The 20301-nt window shown below is 59.4% G+C and overlaps 1 protein-coding gene across 1 annotated transcript in view; it reads right to left on the bottom strand.

The window, feature by feature from the left end:
• C17H16orf74 (chromosome 17 C16orf74 homolog) overlaps window positions 1-19511 on the bottom strand; it is a 30068-nt gene extending 10557 nt beyond the window's left edge. The window contains exons 1-2 of the mRNA XM_047711433.1: window positions 19305-19511; window positions 10731-10776 (exon numbers count right to left, since the gene is read on the bottom strand). Of these exons, the coding sequence (XP_047567389.1) occupies window positions 10731-10758 (28 nt within the window). The 5' untranslated portion in view covers window positions 10759-10776; window positions 19305-19511. The remainder of the gene's footprint in view (window positions 1-10730; window positions 10777-19304) is intronic.
• Window positions 19512-20301: the final 790 nt, after the last annotated feature.

The raw sequence follows: 20301 nt of genomic DNA, 5'->3' as shown, positions 1-20301 counted from the left end.
TCCCAGGGCCGGCCAGCAAACACTTTCCAGAGCCTGGGTCAGTAGCAAGAAGGAGCAGCAGGACAGGGTCAGGAGGTGGGAGTCTGAAAAGGGTTCCCAGCAGGGCTAGTCGGAGGGCAGCAGGAGACACGGAGGGAAGGCGAGGGCACTTGGGTCAGCCGCAGGAGACTCAAAGGCCCTGGGGTGGGAACAGGGTGCGCTGGTGCCAGCACTAACTCCTCGCGATGACCGGATGTCGGATTTAGTGTAGGTCTTTCAAAAAACAAGCTGACAACTGCCTCCAAGGGTTTCAGATATACTGAATCTTTTTTTTTTTTTTTCATTCCAATTAAGCAGAAAGCCTTGCATTATTATGGACCAGGCCAGGCAGTGAGGGCGGTTTTACCTTTTGGAGGCAGCCTGGGCCCAGTGGAGCCAGCAGTGGATGTTTTAAATCTCTTTTTAATTAAGGAAAAAGCCCCAGCTTGCGTCAGGGACGAGCTGCTGGAGCAAGAGCCTGGGAGGAGGAGCCGGAGAGAGGGAGGGGTGCCGTAAGGAGGGGCGAAGGCTGGGGCGCCTGGGTGGCCCAGTGGGTTAAGCCTCTGCCTTCGGCTCAGGTCATGATCTCAGGGTCCTGGGATCGAGCCCCCTCTCTGTCTGCCTGCCTACCTGTGATTTCTGTCAAATAAATAAAATCTTAAAAAGAAAAAAGGAGGGGTGAAGCCCCCCCACCTTCTGTGCCCCCTGCGGCCCACCTGCCCGCCTGTGCCGCTGAGCACCAGGGAGGACCCTGGTGGGCTCCTGGCCCCGGCTCCGGACCCCAGCCTCTCTGGGAGGCTTTGTGGGACTCGGCCAGGGGGCTGAGCGTGCAGGGAGGCCCCAGGTCACAGAAAGTAGGCACAGCAGCGCCCGGCCTGCGGGAGATGCTGCTGAGTGCGGCTCAGAGGTCCCCAGGCCGCGTCCCTGACCGCTAGAGGCTGTAGCGCCCTCTGGCGGTGACACCGAAGAATGTCTCCAGAGGCGGCCAGCGGCTCCTGGGGGGTGGAGTTACCAGATAAAATACAAATTAAAAAAAAAAAAAAAAAAAAATACAAGTAACTTTTTAGTAGAAGTCCCGTGCAACATTTGGCACATACTTACACTACACAGTTACTCCTTGTTTACTTTAAGTTCCCAAATGTAACTAGGCATCCAGTTTTCTTGTTCCCCAGCCCCCGAAATCTGACAACTCTAGGTAATGGGGTGGGGGTGGGGAGCAAAACCCCTTCCCCCGTTAAGAAGTCGAGAACCACGGTCACAGCTGTTACTAATCGCTCCGATACCTCCGCCCTTCTGAGCAGACCCCGGAGAGCTGCTGGTTTCCTTTGTCACTTGTGGCAGGGATGGAGTCACCAGATGGGGCTGAGGACAGCCGAGAGTCACAGGGCCCTAGTGGCCCTACTCTGCCTTCCGCCAGCTGTGTGGGCTGAACAACTTTCTTACCCTCTCTGAGCCTCTGTTTGCAAACTCACAGACGGGGTGACTGAGAGGGGCTATCCGCCTTTCCTCCCTTATTAGGATCAAGAACTTTCACCCTGGAGGGTGACCTGTAACCCGCAGGGCCCTGCTAAGGGTGTGTGAGGTTAAGTGGAAGGTGTCTGGGGAAGCCTGGCCCAGAGCAGCACTTAGTGGGCCTGGGACTGTTACCATTGCCACCAGGGGCCCCGGGAAGGAGTTTCCAGCTGGTGCCAGAGGCAGCAGGTGGGCAGGGCCATCCTGAGCAACACTGTGAGCCCCAAGGACCAGGATGTGCCCAGCTGTGGGAAGCTGACACAGGACAGGGCCCACGGATGGGCGGCCACACAGCAGAGCAGATCAAAAGCCCTGGGGCCAAGGGGCATTTGGCATTTGGGAAGCAAGAGCCACCAAGGACAGCTGAGGCTGTGGTTTCCCCCAGGGAATCCTCCAGGGAGTCCTGGTTACCTCCTTCCGTGGGCTCCCGGGCCAGCTCCCTGGTCACACGCCCTGTCGCCCCAGAGGCAGCACCATGCCGGCTATAAAAATCTGGTGACAGATGATGTGCCAGGGTGACAGACAGGAAGTGCACCCAGCTCTGTCCCAGGGCATCCCAGCCCTCACTGTGCAGAAACGGAGGCTCGGGACAAGTTCCTGCCTCCGCCCTGGGTCTCCCCAGTGACTTCAGAGGAGGGTTGGAGGGCTCGGGCACCTTCTCAACAAAAGAGGTGACACACCCAGAGGTCGGGGGCAGGGAAAGGACAGAGGCAGGAGAAAGCCACCAGGGCTGGTAGGGGTGGGAGTGGGGGTCTGTTTCTCCGCGAGGACGCTGGTGGGTGCGTGCAAGGACATAGGGAGCGGCTCCCCGACAGCCCGTGACCCTGTTCTGCCCGTGCGCCGCACATCAAGGACACAAAACTTTCCTGCGGAAACGAAACAAACTTCGAGATAGCAGCTTTCACCGGTGAGATCAGCAAGAATGAAGGAAAAAAAAAAAAAAGGCCGTTACCGCTGTTAGCTTAGTCACTCCCCACGTGGGAATGCAGAGGCTTGGGGCGCGACTCCTAAGGTCACGTGGTAAAATTCTCAGGAAGACAAGGGTGCCCGTGTTCCGACCCAGCAAGGCTACTCCGGGGAATGTCCCATGGCCAGGCTCCCTGGCAGGTGAAAGACGGGCTGGGGACGGTGAGACCAGGACGCTGGGCCACATGAGGGACTACTTGCCGCTGTGCAGAAGAGCAAACAGCAGGTCCGCGAGGGAGCCTGTTCCCACGCCTGCAGACACCTGCAGACCCGGGGAAGGAACAAAGGGCAGAACGGCAGGTCTAATGCCACTATGCACGTTGGATAAAGGAAAGGGATACGCCCAGGATCATGTCTGGGCATGCAGACGTAGAACATTCTGGAAGGAGACCCAAAGAAGCAGTTAACTGGGGCTGCCTCCAACCAGGTGGCTAGGAGAGCAGCAGGGGCAGACTGAGTCTTCGCTACGTATTCTTTTCTACATTTTACATTCTGTACCACGGAATTTATGTGGTACCATGGAATTTACATTCTGTACCACTGAATATCTAATATACATATTTCTGAATATATATTTTATGTATTCAGAAAATAAAGTGACGAGAAGGAGCAATAAAACATTTCCTGAAAGGGGGCCGACATAGACAGAGGGGCTACGGAGGGAGGAAGGAGGAAGGTGGGCTGTGCTGCTGCAGGAGAGGTCTGATCACGGTGAAGAAGTGCGAGAGTGAAGAGGCAGAGAGAGGCAGGGCAGGGTTTCGGAATCCTGCTTCTCGGGAGAGGGGCCCCGTGTGTGGTCACCGGGCCCGGGGAAGTCTCCAGAGTCCCAGAGGGTGGGGACACTGGGCCCAGCTGGTCCCTCCAGGCCAGAGACATCGGCTGCTGAAGACTCCAGCCTGTTGGGCCCTGCTCGTGGCTGACCCACAGCCACCTTGTTTTTCATGGCTTCTCCTCTGGGAGGCAGACATGGCTACTATTCCTGTGTCTCCTTCCAAACATTCTCTGTCTCCACATACAAACACCCTCCTCGGCATATTTGTTTCCTTTTTCCAACACGCGTGGCAGTGCTAGACCACGTGGGACATGGCTCCCTAGCTGTTTGGACAGAGCTGCCTGTCCTTTCTCATGCCTTCATGGTCTCCCCAGCATGGTCCCCGCTTCTGACCGACACATGGGAAACGCATGCCTAGGACGCCAGTGTGGGCTGTCAGGAGCTGAGACTGGCTGTGGGGGGAGGCTAGGACTCAAAAGGACAGGCGTCTTCGGAGCCTGTGCCTTTTTGGCCCACAGCCCCTGGCCCCACAGTCCCCCACTGGAACCTGTGGCCTGAGTGGACATTGTGCGTTATGCCCCAGGCTAGTCCCCAGTGGGCCTGAGCACTGCTCGCCGATGGCCCCCCAGGACCTCTCTGCCCCCAACCTGGGAGGGACTGAGTGGGGCACTCAAGGAGCTTAGGGTACACAATTTAAGGGGGCCCCCTCCTCAGGGCCAGGCACACCCTCACTCTCCTCATCTCGTCCCTGCCCAAGGTCATGCCCCTCCTGGAACACTTCTCCAGCATGTCCAGAAGATGGGCAGGATAAAGGCCTGTCCCCCTTGATCTGGAACAGCTGTCCAGGGCCATCTCTGCTCCAGAGCCCCCATGCATGGAAGCCCAAGCCTACCCTGGGTATAGGTCTTCAAGCACACCCCAGGCCAGTCAACCTGACTGTGACCCTCTTGGCTGTCCTTCCCTCCTTCCTCAGGACAGCAGGCCCTCAAGGTGGGGGCGGGGGGTGGTTCGCCTAAGCAGGACACGGGGCTAAATCCGGGCCATGAGCCATGCTGGTTCTCCCAGGGAGACAGGGCGGAGCCAAGTTAAGCACCATCTGCTTTGGCATTTAAGATAGTCTCTGATTATCCACCCCTCCTTGGAGCAGGTGGGGGTCTCCTTGTCCTCTGAGTTTCCTGGGTTTCCAGCCAAGCCAACCTTGTCACCTGGGGCAGTCAGCCCCCAGCCCAGGTTCCATGTGAAAAGCAAGGATGCCAGCCTCGGAGAGTGGTTCTCACCTTGGGATGGGCAGGACAATCAGCTGGGAAGCCTCAGAAACACACCAGTACCCAGGACCCCCGGCCACAGTAACTGAATCCCAGCCCTCTGGGGAGCGGGCCAGGGCTGCACGGGTCTTGAAAGCCTCCCCTGTGGGAGACTTAGACCCCTGGTCTGCCCTGATTCCGTGTTCCCTACTACTAACACAAGAAACTAGGGAGCACACCTCAGCAGCCACAGCCCTGCCCGCCCCAGGGACCTTGGCTCCCCCGGCTTGGCCCCACGGCCCTCGTCCCTGTCACACTCTCGTCCTCACTGCTCCTCAGCTCAACAAACTTGTTCCCGTCTCAGGGCCTTGGTGTCCGCTGTTCCCTTGGCCTGGAGCACTGCTCCCTGCCTCTGTGCGGCTGGCTCTGATACTAGGGCTGCAGGAGGCCTGTGCCTGTCTCGTGCCCACTGGGACACCACTTCAATTCCCTTTTCTGCTGTCGCCACACCATCCGCCGGTCTGGGTCTCATGTTCACACCCTTGTTTCTGCCTCTCCTGCGTGGGGACAGGGCTCTGAGCCGTCCGAGGCCCTTCCCTGGGGCCTGGGGCAGACGCCCAACGGCGGGCTGCCTGCCGGTCAGCTGGGAGGTCACGTGGGAACACGGCGCGGGCCTGGGCTCTGTACCCCGCGGGGAGGGGGTGCAGGGCAGACAGCGAGGACCCCCACAGGCAGGAAGCTGCTGCTCACAGTCCAGAAGGGGACACGGAAGCTCAGTACACTAAGACGCTGACCTTGGCCACATTCTACCTCAATGCGGGGCCCCACCATGTCATCATCCTTTCAAACGCATGAAGCCCTGACGTATTCCAAAAATGGCTCAAAGTGTATTAGCCCAATGGGTACCTTGATCCCTCCCTTTCCACGGAGCTCCCAGCCCCTACTGGAGTAACCCCCAAATTCCCTGCCTCCCCCCAATCAGGCTGCTTTTCTCCTTGACCACCTGCTGTTCTCCTCCCTCCGTCTCCCAGACCAGCTCTCCCAGGGCGGCTGGCTTCCCTGGCGCCACCCCTGCCCAGAGACCCGGCCACGGGTTTCTGTCACGCGGCAACTGGCACTCAGGGGGCTGTTCTGAGTAACGTTCGCCTCCCCCTCACCCCCAGCTCCCCTCGGTCAAGACGCGCGGCTGCCTTGCTCATGTCTGAAGCCCCGTAGCCGGCCCTGGATCCACGCACAGTAGGGATACAATCGCTGTTGGTGCAGCGAGCAGTCTCTCGACCAGCTCTGCCCGCAGCGTCGGACGGCTCACACCTGGACTTGGCCCTAGAAGGCGCGCCACATCGTGACTCTCATCTTCGCTGTGACCTGCGGCTAGTCTCAGGCGCCCTGACACCAATGAGAAACGGGCACTGCGACGGCCGGCCCCCAACCACCCCATGCCTGGGTACAGGCCGGAGGGAGGGAGAGGCTCTGAGCCCCCTGTGAGGGAAGTGGGAGAAATGCCTGGGCAATCAGGGGCGCCAGGGAGGGCGGACCCATGTCCCAGGCCCCACCGTCACCATCGTCACCTGCTCGGCACAAGAGACTTAAGACCCCACTGGCATTGGGCAGATCCCAACAGTGGGCTGTCCTCCCAAACAGACGGCCAGTCCTCCTCAAGACAGTCAAGGTCGCAAAGACAGGAGCTTCTGAGAAACTGACACGGCCCGAGGAGCCTGAGGAGACGTGACGAGGAATTGTAAGGTGGCTCCTGGGACAGCGAAGGGGCTGGCGGGGAGAACAGGAAACTGAACAAAGCGGAAGCGTGCCGGCGATGACGTTATCTGGGCGCGTTCCCCTAGGGCCCTCGAGGCAGGGACCCAGCCGAGGCAAGCTTTAACTAGAGGGGAAACCGTGAACCTGAAACTACTTTCTGTAAATCTAAAACTGTCCTAACAAATAGTCCTTAGAACACATGAGCGATGCACCAACCCCAGATCCAGTCTCCATCTCCTGGTGCCTTCCCACCTGGTCCCGGGCACCCCAGAAGGACGGTCCGCTGGGACCAGCCCAGCCCAGGAGCCTGTCTCCACAGCGAAGCTGTCATTGGCTGGGGTTGGCGCTGGTGCCCTTAGGGGAAGCCCAGAGACCACACCGGCCCCCGAGGTAGCCTCACAAGAAAGCCCACACCTCCAGATTGAGTTCCCCTGCACCTGCAGCTGCCACTGGAATGGGAAGGTACAAAGGGCCGGGCAGACAGGAAACCCTGTCCATCTATAGCGCCAGTCTCAGATAACTCTCGAAGCCTGGCCCAGGAGATGTCCCCACTCGTCACTCCATTTTGCAGATGAGGAAGTCGAGGCTTTGATACATGAACTGATTTGTACGACGTTGCAGATTGCCAGGACATACCCGGGATCTGAACTCAGATCCTTCTGACCCTGGAGCCCGGGCACCAGTGTTCTCAGACTTGAGCAGGCACTGGAATCCCCCCGAGGGTTTGTTAAAAACCCCCAGAGCTTCTGACTCAGTAGGTCTGGGAGGGGCCCATGCGTCTGACCAGTTCCCAGGTGAAGCGGAGGCCGCAGGTCTGGGGGCCCGACCCTGCTGCTCCCTGGGGCAGTGCCGCCTGCTGCTGACCTGGAGAGAACATGCTCGTGAGCCCACAAACCGGGAAACCACTCATCCCTCTCCTGCCCGCTGAGCCAAGCCCCTCCTGGCTGGCCAGGGGATACATGGCTGGTGAGAGCAGCCCTGTGCCTCGGTCTCCCCACTGTCAAGTCACCTACACTGTCCAGCTGTAACGAGCACAAAACAGGCACATCGAGGGAGCAGCGCCTGGCTCCCAGCGACGCCCGGCCCACGACAGCCCTACCACCAGAAGGCAAGGGAGAGGCACTCTTTGGACAGCAGAGTGCTCCCATATGTCCCAGCTGCCACGGCCAGGCCCTTGGGCAGCAGGACCCACTCCCAGTGCTCTGGTGTGCCCGCTCCCCTTTGGGACCAGAAACAAAGATTTTGGCACAAGTGTGTTCCTCTGCTCCGTGCCACACTCTCACGTGTCCCCACCTCAGGCTGTCTTTGATGTCAGGCCAGAGAAGCACCTTCCCACCCTGCCTGTGTGGGGCTCAGGGGTGAAAGGATTCATGGTGGGCTGAAGAGTGTCCCCCCAAATCCACGTCCACACAGACCCTTAGAATGTGGCTTTATTTGAAAATAAGGTTTTTGCAGATGTGATTCGTTAAGAATCTGGGGATGAGGGTGCCTGGGTGGCTCAGTGGGTTAAAGCCTCTGCCTTCGGCTCAGGTCATGATCTCAGGGTCCTGGGATTGAGCCCCGCATTGGGCTCTCTGCTCAGCAGGGAGCCTGCTTCCTCCTCTCTCTGCCTGCCTCTCGCCTACTTGTGATCTCTGTCTGTCAAATAAATAAATAAAATCTTTACCAAAAAAAAAAAAAAAAGAATCTGGGGATGAGATCATCCTGGATTTAAGGCTGGCTGTAAGTTCAAGACTGTTGTCTTCTTAAGAGAAAGGACACAGAGAGACAGGGAGGAGGCCGTGTGAGGACGGAGGCAGACCCAGGAGGACGTGGCCACATGCCTGGGAGCGCCTGGAGTCCCCAGGAGCGGGGAGAGACGGGGAGGACCCTCGCCCAGAGCCTTGAGAGGCAGCGTGGTTAGAGCGCATAACCTCCAGGCCGTGGGGGAACGCATTTCTGTTGCTCGAAGCCCCTCAGTTTGGGGTAATACGTTACAGCAGCTCCAGGAAACTCTGACACCATCTTACAGACTGTGAAGCTGAATGAGAACGTGTTGATAACGTTTCTGGCTACAGCAACTGTTTTAAATGTCAACTTAAAATGTTACCTTCTGCAGAGGCCAAACCAATGGTGGTTGGAGCAAGGCCTCTGGAACGAGCCCACCCGGGGTTCAGATCGCACCAGGTCCCGGCTGTGTGGCCTCAGGCCAATGGCACTGCCTCTCTATGCCTCAGTGTCCTCATCTAGAAACTGGGGATCCTGGGGGGACTCACTTGGGTGTCGCGGAGACAGGGGAACGGATCCACACAGAATAGGCGCAGAATAGGGTCCTATCCCGGCTGAGCCCCCAGGAAGAACTCACCATGTATTCTAACAACTTGACTGGGTCCTTCTGATTTCTGGGATTTATCCCAAAGAAATACTAATTTTAACAAATCAGAAATCAAAGATGTTCAAAACGTCACGATTTACCAAGGCAACAAGCTGGGAACCGCCCAGAGACCCACTCATGGCGGGATGGGACACAGGCGTTAGAGAGCATGGAAAGACACAGACCAGGGACACCCAGACACGTCGCAGTCCCACCGCGGGGAAACACCACGCCTGCGGGCGTGAGGGCCGAGAAGGTAATGTGGACAGCAGTGCGCAGGGAACGGGCCGTGGGGCACTGTGCCCTTTGTAGCTGGCCTGTCCCTTCTGGGAGGAGGAAGAGGGTCTGGGGCTCTGGGCTGGTGGGCCTGGGTCGTTTTGGTGAAGCACAGAGAGAAGGTCCAGTGCTCGGTTCCCTGCGCTCCCCCACTCCCTCCCCCTTCCTGTCACACCCCAGAGACCTGCGGCCTCCAGAGGCCAGGGCTGGGTGAGGCTGGTGTGGGCAGAGGGCTGGCAGCCCAGGGCAGGGGACAGGCCCTGACGAGCTGCGGTGCAAACGTGTGAGCAAACCTCGCTGCCCCAGCGACATTCCAGCCCTTCGCTCCTCTAGGGTCTTGGCTGACTCGTCAAAGACGTCTTGTCCCCGCAGCCAAAAGTGGAGGCAGCCCCGTGTCCATGGGGAGTGAATGATCAACCACAGGAGGTCCATACACGCGGGGAACAGACGTCAGCCTTGGAGAGGAAGGCTGTTCTGACACCTGCTACAGCAGGGACGGACCCTGAGGACGTTATGCTGAGTGAAATCAGCCCGTCACGAAAGGGCAGTTACTGTATCACTGCACGCATGGGAGCCCCTTGGAGTAGGCAAATTCGCAGAGACGGAAGGTAGGACGAGGGAGTTGGGGCTGGCGGGGGGCGGGGGGGCAGGTGGAGCGTTGGTGTGGGATGGGGACAGTAGAGAAGGTCTGGAGGTGGCCGCTGGGGACCTCTGGGCGACAACATGAACGTACATAATGTCCAGGGGCTGTACACTTAAAAATGGTAAAGACAGCAAATTTTATGTGACACGTATCTCACCACGATTAAAAACCAAAACAAAAAGCTTGTATTGAATGCCTACTCTGTGCCCAGCGCTGGGGAGAACCGGCCGCGAAGTCCAAGGGATGAGGGTCCTGGAGCACCAGGGGCTCCGTCCAGAGGCAACTCCAGGCCCTCCACCCCCACAGATGCTGGCCCAACAAATGCCCCCACTCCCGTGGGGACTCAGCCTGCGGCCTCAGAGGGGCCAGGCCCTGGAGGGGCATGGGCTGCCTAGGGCTCTCCAGCATCCCATCCCCACCTTGCCCAGGACACCTTGATTTTCTCCAGGGGAACCGCTGCCCCGCACTCGCGCGTTGTCTTGGAGGAACTGTCCATCAAGATGCCCCGCCCCCTGGCCAAGGGGGTAGGGCATAATCCGTAAACTGGGCCCACCGGGCCTCTGCTGAGCTCACCCATCCCACCACCCACCCAGCGGGACACAACGTGGTCCTTCACTCTGGCCTGCACCTTCCCATGCCCCTGACCTCCTGCAGCGAAGGGCCAGGGCCAGGGCACCTCCCAAACATCCAGGAGGTGAGTCAGCGCTGCCAGCATGCCACACGTGGGCGAGGGGCCACCAGAACGACTCCCGGATTTCCAGCTAGGGAGCATTTCTCCCTGAATAATGGGCGTCAAGGGGACCTCTCCGTAGGGGCCACGTTGGTCTGCAGTGCCCCTGGGTCATCTAGACGCTGGCCAGGAGGGTCTAGGGCACAGGACAGGTGTCTGGGCTCCCTCTGCCAACACCTACCACATTCCACAGTGACCTGGTGTCCTTCTAGATCTTCTCCCTGTTGGCCTTCCCCAGTCCCCAGCAGGCCTGACCTGCTATATCAGTGGTAACAGGCCTGCAGGGGCGCTCAGAGTCAGAGCAAGCCTTTATAAGGCACCTGCTGTATACAGATGCTGCCTTAAGCGGTGGCCCCCTCCCTCTCCAGGGTGGATCCTCCTACTCTCTCCAGCCTCATGCCTCCCCCTCCCCACCCCTCTCCCAGCCCCAGAGATGCTGGTGGGGAAGCTCTCCCCCTTACCTTTCAGGCAGGACAGCTTGAGCCCCATGGCGGCACCTCTGTGGGCCTGTGGAGAGAGAGGGGGCCTGTTGGTCTTGGCCATGTGCAGCTGGCCCCCGCCCCACCCCCGCCCACTGGTACACAACAGGAAATAGCGGGGAGAGAAGCTGCCAGTGCCTGGTGAGGTCAGGGTGCGTGCTGACTACATCTGCGCTGAGTTGGCTCAAAGATGAGTCTGTGCTGGTGGAAAAAACTTTCTGGCGCCTCAGAGCTGCATCGACGGGAGATCTGGAGGGTGGGGTGCGGTCGAGGTAAGGGTGTGGTCGGGGGTTGACCTGGCCTTTTCTTTTGGGGCCCCGGGGGTGGCTGGCTTCAGAAGCAGGAGCAGGAGGACGTGGTGAGCTCACCTGCTGTCAGGGCGCCGGCCCTCATTTAAAAATGCATTTGGACATCTAACCGATTAAGGGCACTAAGGCCTCCGTCCATGGGAGTTAAAATTGTCCCCACACTCCGCCAGCAATGGGATTCACCCTGAGCATTCTGAGCAATGGATAAAACAGGCCGAGGCTGACAGTGTTTGGCACCTGTGTGCTCCAGCCCCGGGACGTGCTACTCACTCACAGACGGGAAATCAAGGCTCAGAGAGCAGGGGTTCCAACCCCGGGGCTGCCCCAACCCGGGTCTGGGGCCTGTGAGGCTCTGCACACCCTTCTGGGGAAGAGAAGGGAGCTGCCTGTGTGCCAGGCTGCCTGGGGGAGAGGCGAGGAGGGTGGCCATGAGGGAAGCCCCTTGGATCTCCACCATGGGTGTGTGAGCGAGGCCCCACGTTGTGCTCTCCTTGTCCTGCCCAGAGGCCGGCATCTGTGGCTAGGAAATGCTGGGGTTCCCCCAGGAACTCGCTACACGGGCGGTGCTGCTGGACCAGCAGCCTCGGGCCCCCTGGGAGCTTGTTAGCAATGCCGCATCTCAGGCACACCCAGAAGCCTTGAGCCACAATCGGTATTCTAACAAGGCCCCCCGGGAGTCGTGTGTCTGTTAAGGTTGGAGAAGCGCATTCTGGGCCAGAAATTATGGAGCCTTAGGATGGAAGATGGGGTGTGTGGGGTGGGGGAGCAGTGCGGGCGGTGGGGGGACAGTGAGGGTGTGGAGAAGCAGCTGGGAGTCTGGGAGGCACACAGGCTCGTGCGCTGGAGGGACCAGGAGGGGCTGGCCTGGAGAAACCCAGGGTGAGGGCTCCAGTTTTACCCAGGCTGGGTCTGTGGGACAGGTAGGAAGGCAGGGGCCTGGACGCATTTCTTAGGAGATGGGCTGGGGGACTGGGGACAAGGCAGAGAGCACAAATGAGTGGGAGGTGGGAGGGGAGAGAGACAGGGCAATAGAGGGACAGACAGTGGTGGAGTGTTTCTTGACTTGCCTGCAGGCCGTGGAGCTGTGTGCCCTCCTGGCTCGACCAGAGCCCGGCCTAGCCGGGTAACCACGGATGGGCTGTTCAACCAACCCAGGCTTCATTTGCCTCATCTTTAAAATGGGGATGATGCTGGGGGATCTGGGGGGCTCAGATGGTTAAGCCTCTGCCTTTGGCTTAGGTCATGGTCCTAGGGTCCTGGGCTGGAGCCCCACATTGGGCTCCCTGCTCAGCGGGGAGCCTGCTTCTCCCTCTCCTTCTGCCACTCCCCCTGCTTGTGTTCTCTCTCTGTGTCAAATGAATAAATTAAAAAAAAAATCTTAGGGGTGCCTGGGTGGCTCAGTGGGTTAAGCTTCTGCCTTCGGCTCTGGTCATGGTCTCAAGGTCCTGGGATCGAGCCCTGCATCAGGCTCTCTGCTCAGCAGGGAGCCTGCTTCCCTTCCTCTCTCTCTCTCTGACTGCTTCTCTGCCTACTTGTGATCTCTGTCTGTCAAATAAATTAAAAAAAAAAACAAAGTAAAAAAAATCTTAAAAAAAAAAATAAAATGGGGATGATGGTCTTGGCAGTCTCACTGAGCAGCAGGACGACAGAACGATCAGGAGGGCGCAGAGCTCCAGTCCGAGAAGTGTCCGATGCTATTATTTACACCAGCCACAGAGGGAAGACGGGCAGTGGTTTCCAGCTGGGGCCTTTCTCCAGGGGCGTACTCCTTGCAGTGTGGTCCTGGGACCGGAGCGGGGGACCACCAGGAGCTTGTGAGAGATGCCAGGGTCGCAGGCCCCGCCCCACCTGCAGGCTTGGCACCTTCATCTCAAAACAAGACCCAGGGGGTGTCCATAACCACTGCAGTGACCCTGAGCACTGTCTCCTATGACCCCGCGAATTCGCCTGGGCCCTTAAAAAGATACAGATGCCTGGGTCCCACTCCAGAGACTCTAGGCTAATGGGCCTGGGGTGTGGGCCTAGCGCTGGGATTTTTTAAAAGCTCCCCAGGGGATTCTAATCATGGGCGGGATTCGATACCAAGGAGGGGGTATCTTCAGGGGGAGAGGAAGGGCCAGGCTGGAGGAAAAGAGAGCCCATGGCCAGTCCCGTAGGACTAATGGTGTTATCTCTTGAGCATTCACTGTGTGCCCATCACAGCCCCGGACGGAGATTCCTGGTCAGTCAATGCTCACAACAGCCCCTAGAGGCTGGGACCCTCCCCATCCCCATTCCACAGAGGGGGAAACAGGGGCGCAGGGAGGATAGTTAATCTGCACTCTCAAAAAAATAAGTAAAATCTTAAAAAAAAAAAAGACTAATACTAAAATAGTCAAAAGAAAGACAACTGTCTATGAGGTGACCAGATGTGGTCACCTTTCAGGGCTTGGATCTTAGGCATCGGCCTGCGTTTGTGAGAGGCCTTCGTGGCTCCTGCGACACACACGCCCAGCCGTCTGGGCTCGAGGGCCACTGTGCCTGCAGCGCGACTCGGACAGGTCAGCTAGGAAATCAACATATGCGTGTGCAGGCGCAGAGACCCTAAGGTAAATGTGGCTAAGCTTCATCTCTGGGAAAGGACTTGGAGGAGCCCTCAGTGTTCCTGCGACTTTTCTGGAAGCCTGAAACTACGTCAAGAGAAGTCACGCAAGGAAAGAAGAGCAGACACAGGCAGCAACAGGGGTCCGCAGCCTCTGTGCCTGACCCCAGCGCCTCCCCAGCGGTGGCCCAGACCACCGTCTGGTGCATCAGACCCTATTTCCCTAGCGACGTCTCTGATGCGGCCAGGGGGAAGGGGGGAGGCTGGGCTATTCTCTGCCAGGAGCACCACCTCCCCAAGGGTTGTCCTGAAGTGACAGGTGTCTGTAAAGCTATCTCGTGACTTGAGACATACCCATTTCAGAACATTCAGGAGGGAAGGAGAGAGGGACAGAGGGAAGGAGGGAAGGATGGAAGGGGGAAGGAGGAGGGACGGAAAGGGGAGTAAGGGGAAGGAGGAAGGGAGAAGGGGGGAAGGATGGGGGGAGGAAGGGGAAGGAGGGAGGGAGGAAGGGGAGAGGGAGGTTTAGAGAAAATGAAGATGGATCAAGGAAGCGAGAGGAGGAGGAGGAGAAAGCAGCACTGGCCGCAGCCTGGGTTCAGGGGACACAGGGACAAGAAGCTGCACGGTGTCAGGCCAGCTCACATCAAGGGGTCATGTGGTGTGCAGCGACTCTGTGTCTGCTTTCTAAAATTCCCAAATGGAGAATTGTCACAAACCAGCGTTCCTCATCCCAGCACACAGGCCGTGACCCTGCCTCTCCCTCCCCACAGGACAGGACAGAGGCAGCAGGCGGGGAGTGGCCCAGAGGAACAAGGAAGAACCAGGGTCCAAGAGCTGTGTGACCTCAGGCAAGTCACTGCCATCTCTGAGCCAGAGGTGCTGAAGTTCGGCCCCCCAGGTTCCGTGTCCTCACCTGTCAAATATTAGGCACCCTGCCTGGGGGACGGTCCTGTCCCCAAGCACTCCTGTGAAGGCACTGCCTTAGGGGTGTCCCACGTCATGGGCCCCCGCTCTGGGCTGCTGGGTCAGGAGGAGACACTCCCATAGGTGATCCACTCCACCCCTTCCCTGCTGGGGCTGCCGGCAGGCAGCCAGCCTGGGCAGAGACTGCGGGGAGGGCCCCATGAATGGGCGAGCCCTTCGGAAGGGGAGTCCCCGAAGCCTGATTCTACAGCTGGGTGAATGGAGGCCTGACTGGGGGGGAGTGAGGCTGCTCCCACTTCCAGCTCCCTCGCCGGCCGTATCACAGCCATGAGAGCCCATGGATATCCATCTCCCTGAGGCTTTTAAGAGGCCAAGTCCTGGGCCGAGATTATTATAAAAATCACTCCCCTCCACCCTAAAAATGTCCCCAGAGAGACATCACCGCTGCCTCCCCATTTTACAGACGGGGGCGGGGGGACAGAGGGGGCCAGGAAGCTCGACCCGGGCAGTGCAGGGCTGCATTCGGTACAAACTTACAGGTTTCTGCGATGAGGAAAAAGAGAGTCAGTGGGAGGGAAACGATCTTGTGGGAGGGGTCCACCCCCTTCGCGTGGCTAGACGGGCAAGCGCCGCCAGGCCCAGGGAACCGCTAGCTCAGTATAAACATTCCCTCTTTCACACTTGGGCAGGAGCGTGAAACACCTCCCTTTCCTCGATGTTCCCTTTGAAATCTCAGATTGTTGATTATTTGCACAACAGCTTGAAGTTGAACAGGTTCTTTCCTGCACCCCTACTGCCAAGGGGCCACTGCGGGGTCCTACCGAGGCAGGGACGGCAATGACACACACCTCCTCCCTCGGGGTCGACCCCCTGCCGTGCCTCGGAGAGAGATGAGGGAGAGACGCGGGTCAGCTGCTTTGCACACCCCGCGTTCTCTAAAAGCCTGAGCATCTCCAGGGGAGGGACACACTCGGCTGAGTTGTCTGCGACTGTTTTCAGAGCACTCGGGAAGGAACCACCAGCCCACAGCGGTGGGAGTGCCCCCAGCTCACCTCCCACACGTTTGCGGCGCAGAGAAAGGCAATCCGAACTATTCTCTGCACTAAGTACACAGTAACGGCGATGTACCGAGTCCATGGCATAGAACCACCGGGGGACGGGGGAGACCCGGCTTCTTGAAGGCTGGCCCCCGGGGCAGGCTGACTCCCTTCAGGCACTACTTTTGTGCACCAGAGAGGCTGGGCTCTGGAGTGCGAGGGCCCGTCTTTCTTGGAGGCAGTCATAGGCGTCTAGAGCTGGGGCGGGGGGCGGAGATAAAAGGCTCCAGATAAAATATCCAGTGCCCAGTTTCTGCATGGGACATACTCAGACCCCAAATCCCTCATGAACCCACAATTCAAACTTAACTGGGTGTCCAGTTTCCTGTTTTGTTTGTTTTTTAAGATTTTATTTTCGGGGCACCTGGGTGGCTCAGTGGGTTAAGCCTCTGCCCTCAGCTCAATCATGATCTCAGGGTCCTGGGATCGAGCCGCGCATCGGGTTCTCTGCTCAGCAAGGAGCCTGCTTCCCCCTCTCTCTCTGCCTGTCTCTCTGCCTACCTGTGATCTCTCTGTCAAATAAATAGATAAAATCTTTAAAAATATATTTTATTTTTAAGTAATCTCTGCGCCCAACGTGGGGCTTAAACTCGCGACCTCGAGAGTGAGAGTCGCGTGCCAGGTACATCCTATATTTTATCTGCGAAATCCGGCAGCTCTCCACAGCGGTGGTCTGGGTGCTCACATGGGCTTCCCAGATGAGGACAGGGAGGCCCGGAGAGGGACCGTGAGTGCAAGGCCGGGTCCAGCTGGAAGCCGGTCTCCGTCTCTGCAGAGTACCGTCCTAGAGGGAATCGGAAAGATCCCCTGGAGGTCATGACTCACTGAACAGAACAAAGACCTCACTCGAGCCCAAGCAGAGGGCCGGGGTGAAGAATCAGAGCTGAGGAATGTGACCGTTGGCCTAGGTGGGTGGACGGGCCAAGGGAGGATGGGTCCAGGTGCCACTCGCAGCTGGGGGACGTGGGCCAGCTCTCCACGCCTGTTTCCTCACTGCAAACGGGGAAGATGGTTCTGATGGGCTGGCCACCCTGGGCTCCTAGTCGGCACAGGGAACATCTTGGTTTTCTTCCTTCTTTAGAAAAGGCACTTGCTTTTTGTAACAGGATTAGAATTCCTGCAATTCCTGCAAATCTGTGCCGGGAACAGATGCTACAAGTGTTAACACGCCTCCCATCCGGGTACACGGAGTGCAAACATGAGCATCTCCCTGACCTTAGCCCACGGACCTGCAGGAGGCTGCGAGCTCCTCAGCTCCTAGGGAGGGGAGGGGGGAAGCGGGGACAGCTGCTTCCCCCACAGCGGCTCACCAACAGGAAGTCACAGAGGATGGGGGGCAGGGAGGCAAAGGCGCCCCGTGAGATCCTCACCTATTTTTATGTCCTGGAGAAGGGGCCTGGGCCACCTGAGGTCCAGCCTTGGCCTCCCTGTGACTGACCATGTAACTCTGAGCAAAATACTTGCTCACTGCCTGCTCTGAATCTCTGCGTAATAATCAAGCTCAATGCTTACTTTACGGTTTGTGTAGCTTTTCGTGTTCTATGTCCATACAAATGTTTATTTAAAAATACGGGGTATGCTCTTAGAGGGCAAGTTAACGATTAATTCTCCACAGGGTTAATTTAAAAATATGCAATTGGGGCGCCTGCGCGGCTCAGTCAGTTAAGCGTCTGCCTTCGGCTTCGGTCATGATCCTGGGGTTCTGGGATAGAGTCCCCGTATCAGGCTCCCTGCTCAGCAGGGAACCTGCTTCTCCCTCTCCCTGCTGCTCCCCCTGCTTGTTCTCAATCTCTCTCTCTCTGTCAAATAAATAAAATCTTCGAGAAAAATTTTTTAAAGTAGGCTCCACACCCAATGTGGGTCTCGAACTCACCACCCTGAGCTCAAGAGGCACATGCTTTTCTGACTGAGCCAGCCAGATGTCCCCCAAAACATGCAATTGTTTTTCACAGCAGCCTTGACGATAGGACCCACAGACTACCAGTCCACGTCAGGGAGAACCCGCCAGCTCACCCCCTGAGGGTTTCTGGATGTGGCATGGCCTGTGGGAGACGTGGGGCCCACCGCTGGCACCTGAGGGAGACCGCTGCTGGGAGGGGCAGGAGGACATTCCTGGGGACTTCCTATTTCCGGATCTGGCGTACACTCTTCATGTGCACACAGTCCCATGTGTTACGTGCATAAAGCTTTAATGGGGGGAGGTGTTGCACTTGCTGGTCTCAGAGGCCTGGCCTGGCCCCTGCCATATTCCAGAGCAATTCACTGTCAGGGCTTAGGGTTCAAGGCCTGGCCTTGCCACTTACCCACCCCATGACTTTTACAAGCCTCCGTGTCCTCATCTGTAAAATGGGGACAACACCACTCCTTGGTCAGAGGATGAAAAGGGGCCAGGCAGGTGATAGGGACCGCAGGTGCTGGGGATACATTAGAGAGCATCACTCCCTTCCCACGGCCACCGAGGGCAAGTTCCCAGCTCCAGGCCTCAGAGGTGACCTAAACTCCGGCTCAGTACCCACTGAGTGGCACCCCACAAGCAAGGGAAGGGCTTCCAGGGAGAGGAGATTAGGTGGTGAAGCTTTCAGCCTCCTTGGGGCTTGGGAAGGGATTAAGTCTTTCCATAAATACACGGCAGGCCACCCTCCCTCCCTCCCTCCCAACCAATCATCCATCCATCCATCCATCCATCCGGAACCGGTACCCAGGGTGGGACAAAGAACCCAAGGTGGGTGTGGCCTGGATAGGCGAGGGCATTCCTGGCGGTGGGGCAGGAAACTCCAGGGCCTGCCAATCTAGCTCAGCTTCTCGGAGACTCAGTTTCCCCATCTGTAAGATAGGGTGTTGTGCCACAAAGGCTCCACTCTCTCAGAAGTGCCTCCACCTGCCCTTCCTCCGTGACCCTCCGACTGCTAAGGCAGTGGGGACTGGCTCTCCTCGCGGTTCCACCGCGGCCCAACAGAGGCGCCAAGGCTGACCGCCCTTGACCCCGCCCCACACGCGGCCGGGCCGGCGGGTGGCGGGTCCCGGTCTCGAGAGCCTCCCCCAGTTCCGCTGAGCTCAGCCGGCCGGGAGAAGTCGCGCGTGCGTTCACACTGGTCGCCCTTTGCGGTTGCAAACCTGCTTTGATGCCCTGGGAGGCCAGGGGGCTCCTAAGTGAGGCGGCTCATGAATAATATAGTTTGAAAGCCTCCATAGAGGGGAAATGGTTCCTCTCGAGGCCCCCTGCCCCCACCCCGGCCGGGCTCCTTTCCAGCTCTCAGGAATGGCGGTCTGGCCCGTTCCCGAGGAGCTCGTGACAGCGCGGGGCGCCGGGTGGAGAGTGGGGGGCCAGAGGCGTCCACGCGCGGACACACCCCCACCGGCCCCGGGTAAGGCGCAACACAGCCGGGGCTCTGGGCCCAACTTTCCCCAAATCCGCCTCTCGGCAGAAAAGTCCGCGAGAAGTTGGGGGGACGCCCGGGCCCGCGAGGGTGTCCCGCCACCCCCGGAACGCCCTGGCCTCCCCGGGCGCGCCCTTCCCGCCGCCGGAACCGGAGGGGCGTGCACGCCGCCTGCTCGGACTCTCGGGGAGCGCGGCGTCCTCTGGAAGGGGTGGGCGGGCCGCGCCGGGCGGGGCAGCGGGGCGCGCGCGGCGCGGGGCACTCACCGCTTGCTGGGGGCTCACTGCGGAGCCGCGCCCGGGGCGCACGGGACCCGCCCGGGCGCTGGCGGCGGCGGCCGGGCTCCGGGGGCCGGGGCGACGAGCCTGCAAGAGAGAGCAGCGGGGGTCATGGCCCGGGCCAGGCAGCGCACGGGGGCCCCCGCTACGCCCCGGCCGGCGCTCCGGGCCGCCGCCGCGCGCACGCCTCCCACCGCCCCCGCCCGGCCCTCGGGGCGGTGCTGCCAGCGGCCCCGCCCCGCCCGCGGGCGCGGGATTGCACCGGCCGGGCGCGGGGGCGGAGCAGGCCCGCCCGCCGCCTCCCGGGGACCGTGCCAGGGGCGCGCCCGGCGCCCGCGCCTCCGGCCTCCCGCCTCAGTTTCCTCTCGCCCTGCCTGGTGGGGAGGTGGAGGGTGGGGCCCGGGGAAAGTTCGGGCCCCTCCCCGGGGCTGCCTGCCAGGCTCCCTGAGGCTGTGCACCCCAGCCCTGGTGGGGTGGGAAGGGCGCCGGGGTTCTCCCATGATGAGAGGGCCCCATCGCTGGGTTGCGGGGAGGGGAGGCCAGAAGTGGGAGGCCCCACCATCCCCTGCCGGGGTGGGGGGGTTGCCCTGGGGACAAGTAAGCAACATGCCCCCCACCCCACCCCTCAGTCTTGGGAGAGTGGCGGGGTTTCAGATGGCCTTCGTGGTTGAAAGGCAGCCTCCTTGGTGTTAGGGTCTGGCCCTCAGCTTCACTTCTGGAGGTCAACCCGGCTGCACCAAGAGGGGCGTGTGAAGGGACCTCCCCGGGCCATGGGCCCTGGCTTCAGGTTTTCTTGGTGCCCAGCTAGGAGTAACTCTCCAGTTCCTCTCCGGGTGGGTGTGAAGACCTTTTATCCAAAGGGTTTCTTAGGAGGCTTCGTGATGAGAGGGTCTCTGACCGCCTGCCCAGCTAGCTAGGAGGAAAAAACCCCGCCCCCCTACCGCGGGTTCTTCGTGTCATTGTCAGAAGCCCCTCATGCCCACAA

The sequence above is a fragment of the Lutra lutra genome, chromosome 17 (assembly GCF_902655055.1).
Source record: "Lutra lutra chromosome 17, mLutLut1.2, whole genome shotgun sequence".
In the NCBI taxonomy this organism is placed as follows: domain Eukaryota; kingdom Metazoa; phylum Chordata; class Mammalia; order Carnivora; family Mustelidae; genus Lutra; species Lutra lutra.
Note: the sequence above shows the minus strand (reverse complement) of the source record. Positions and strands in the feature narration are given on the sequence as shown.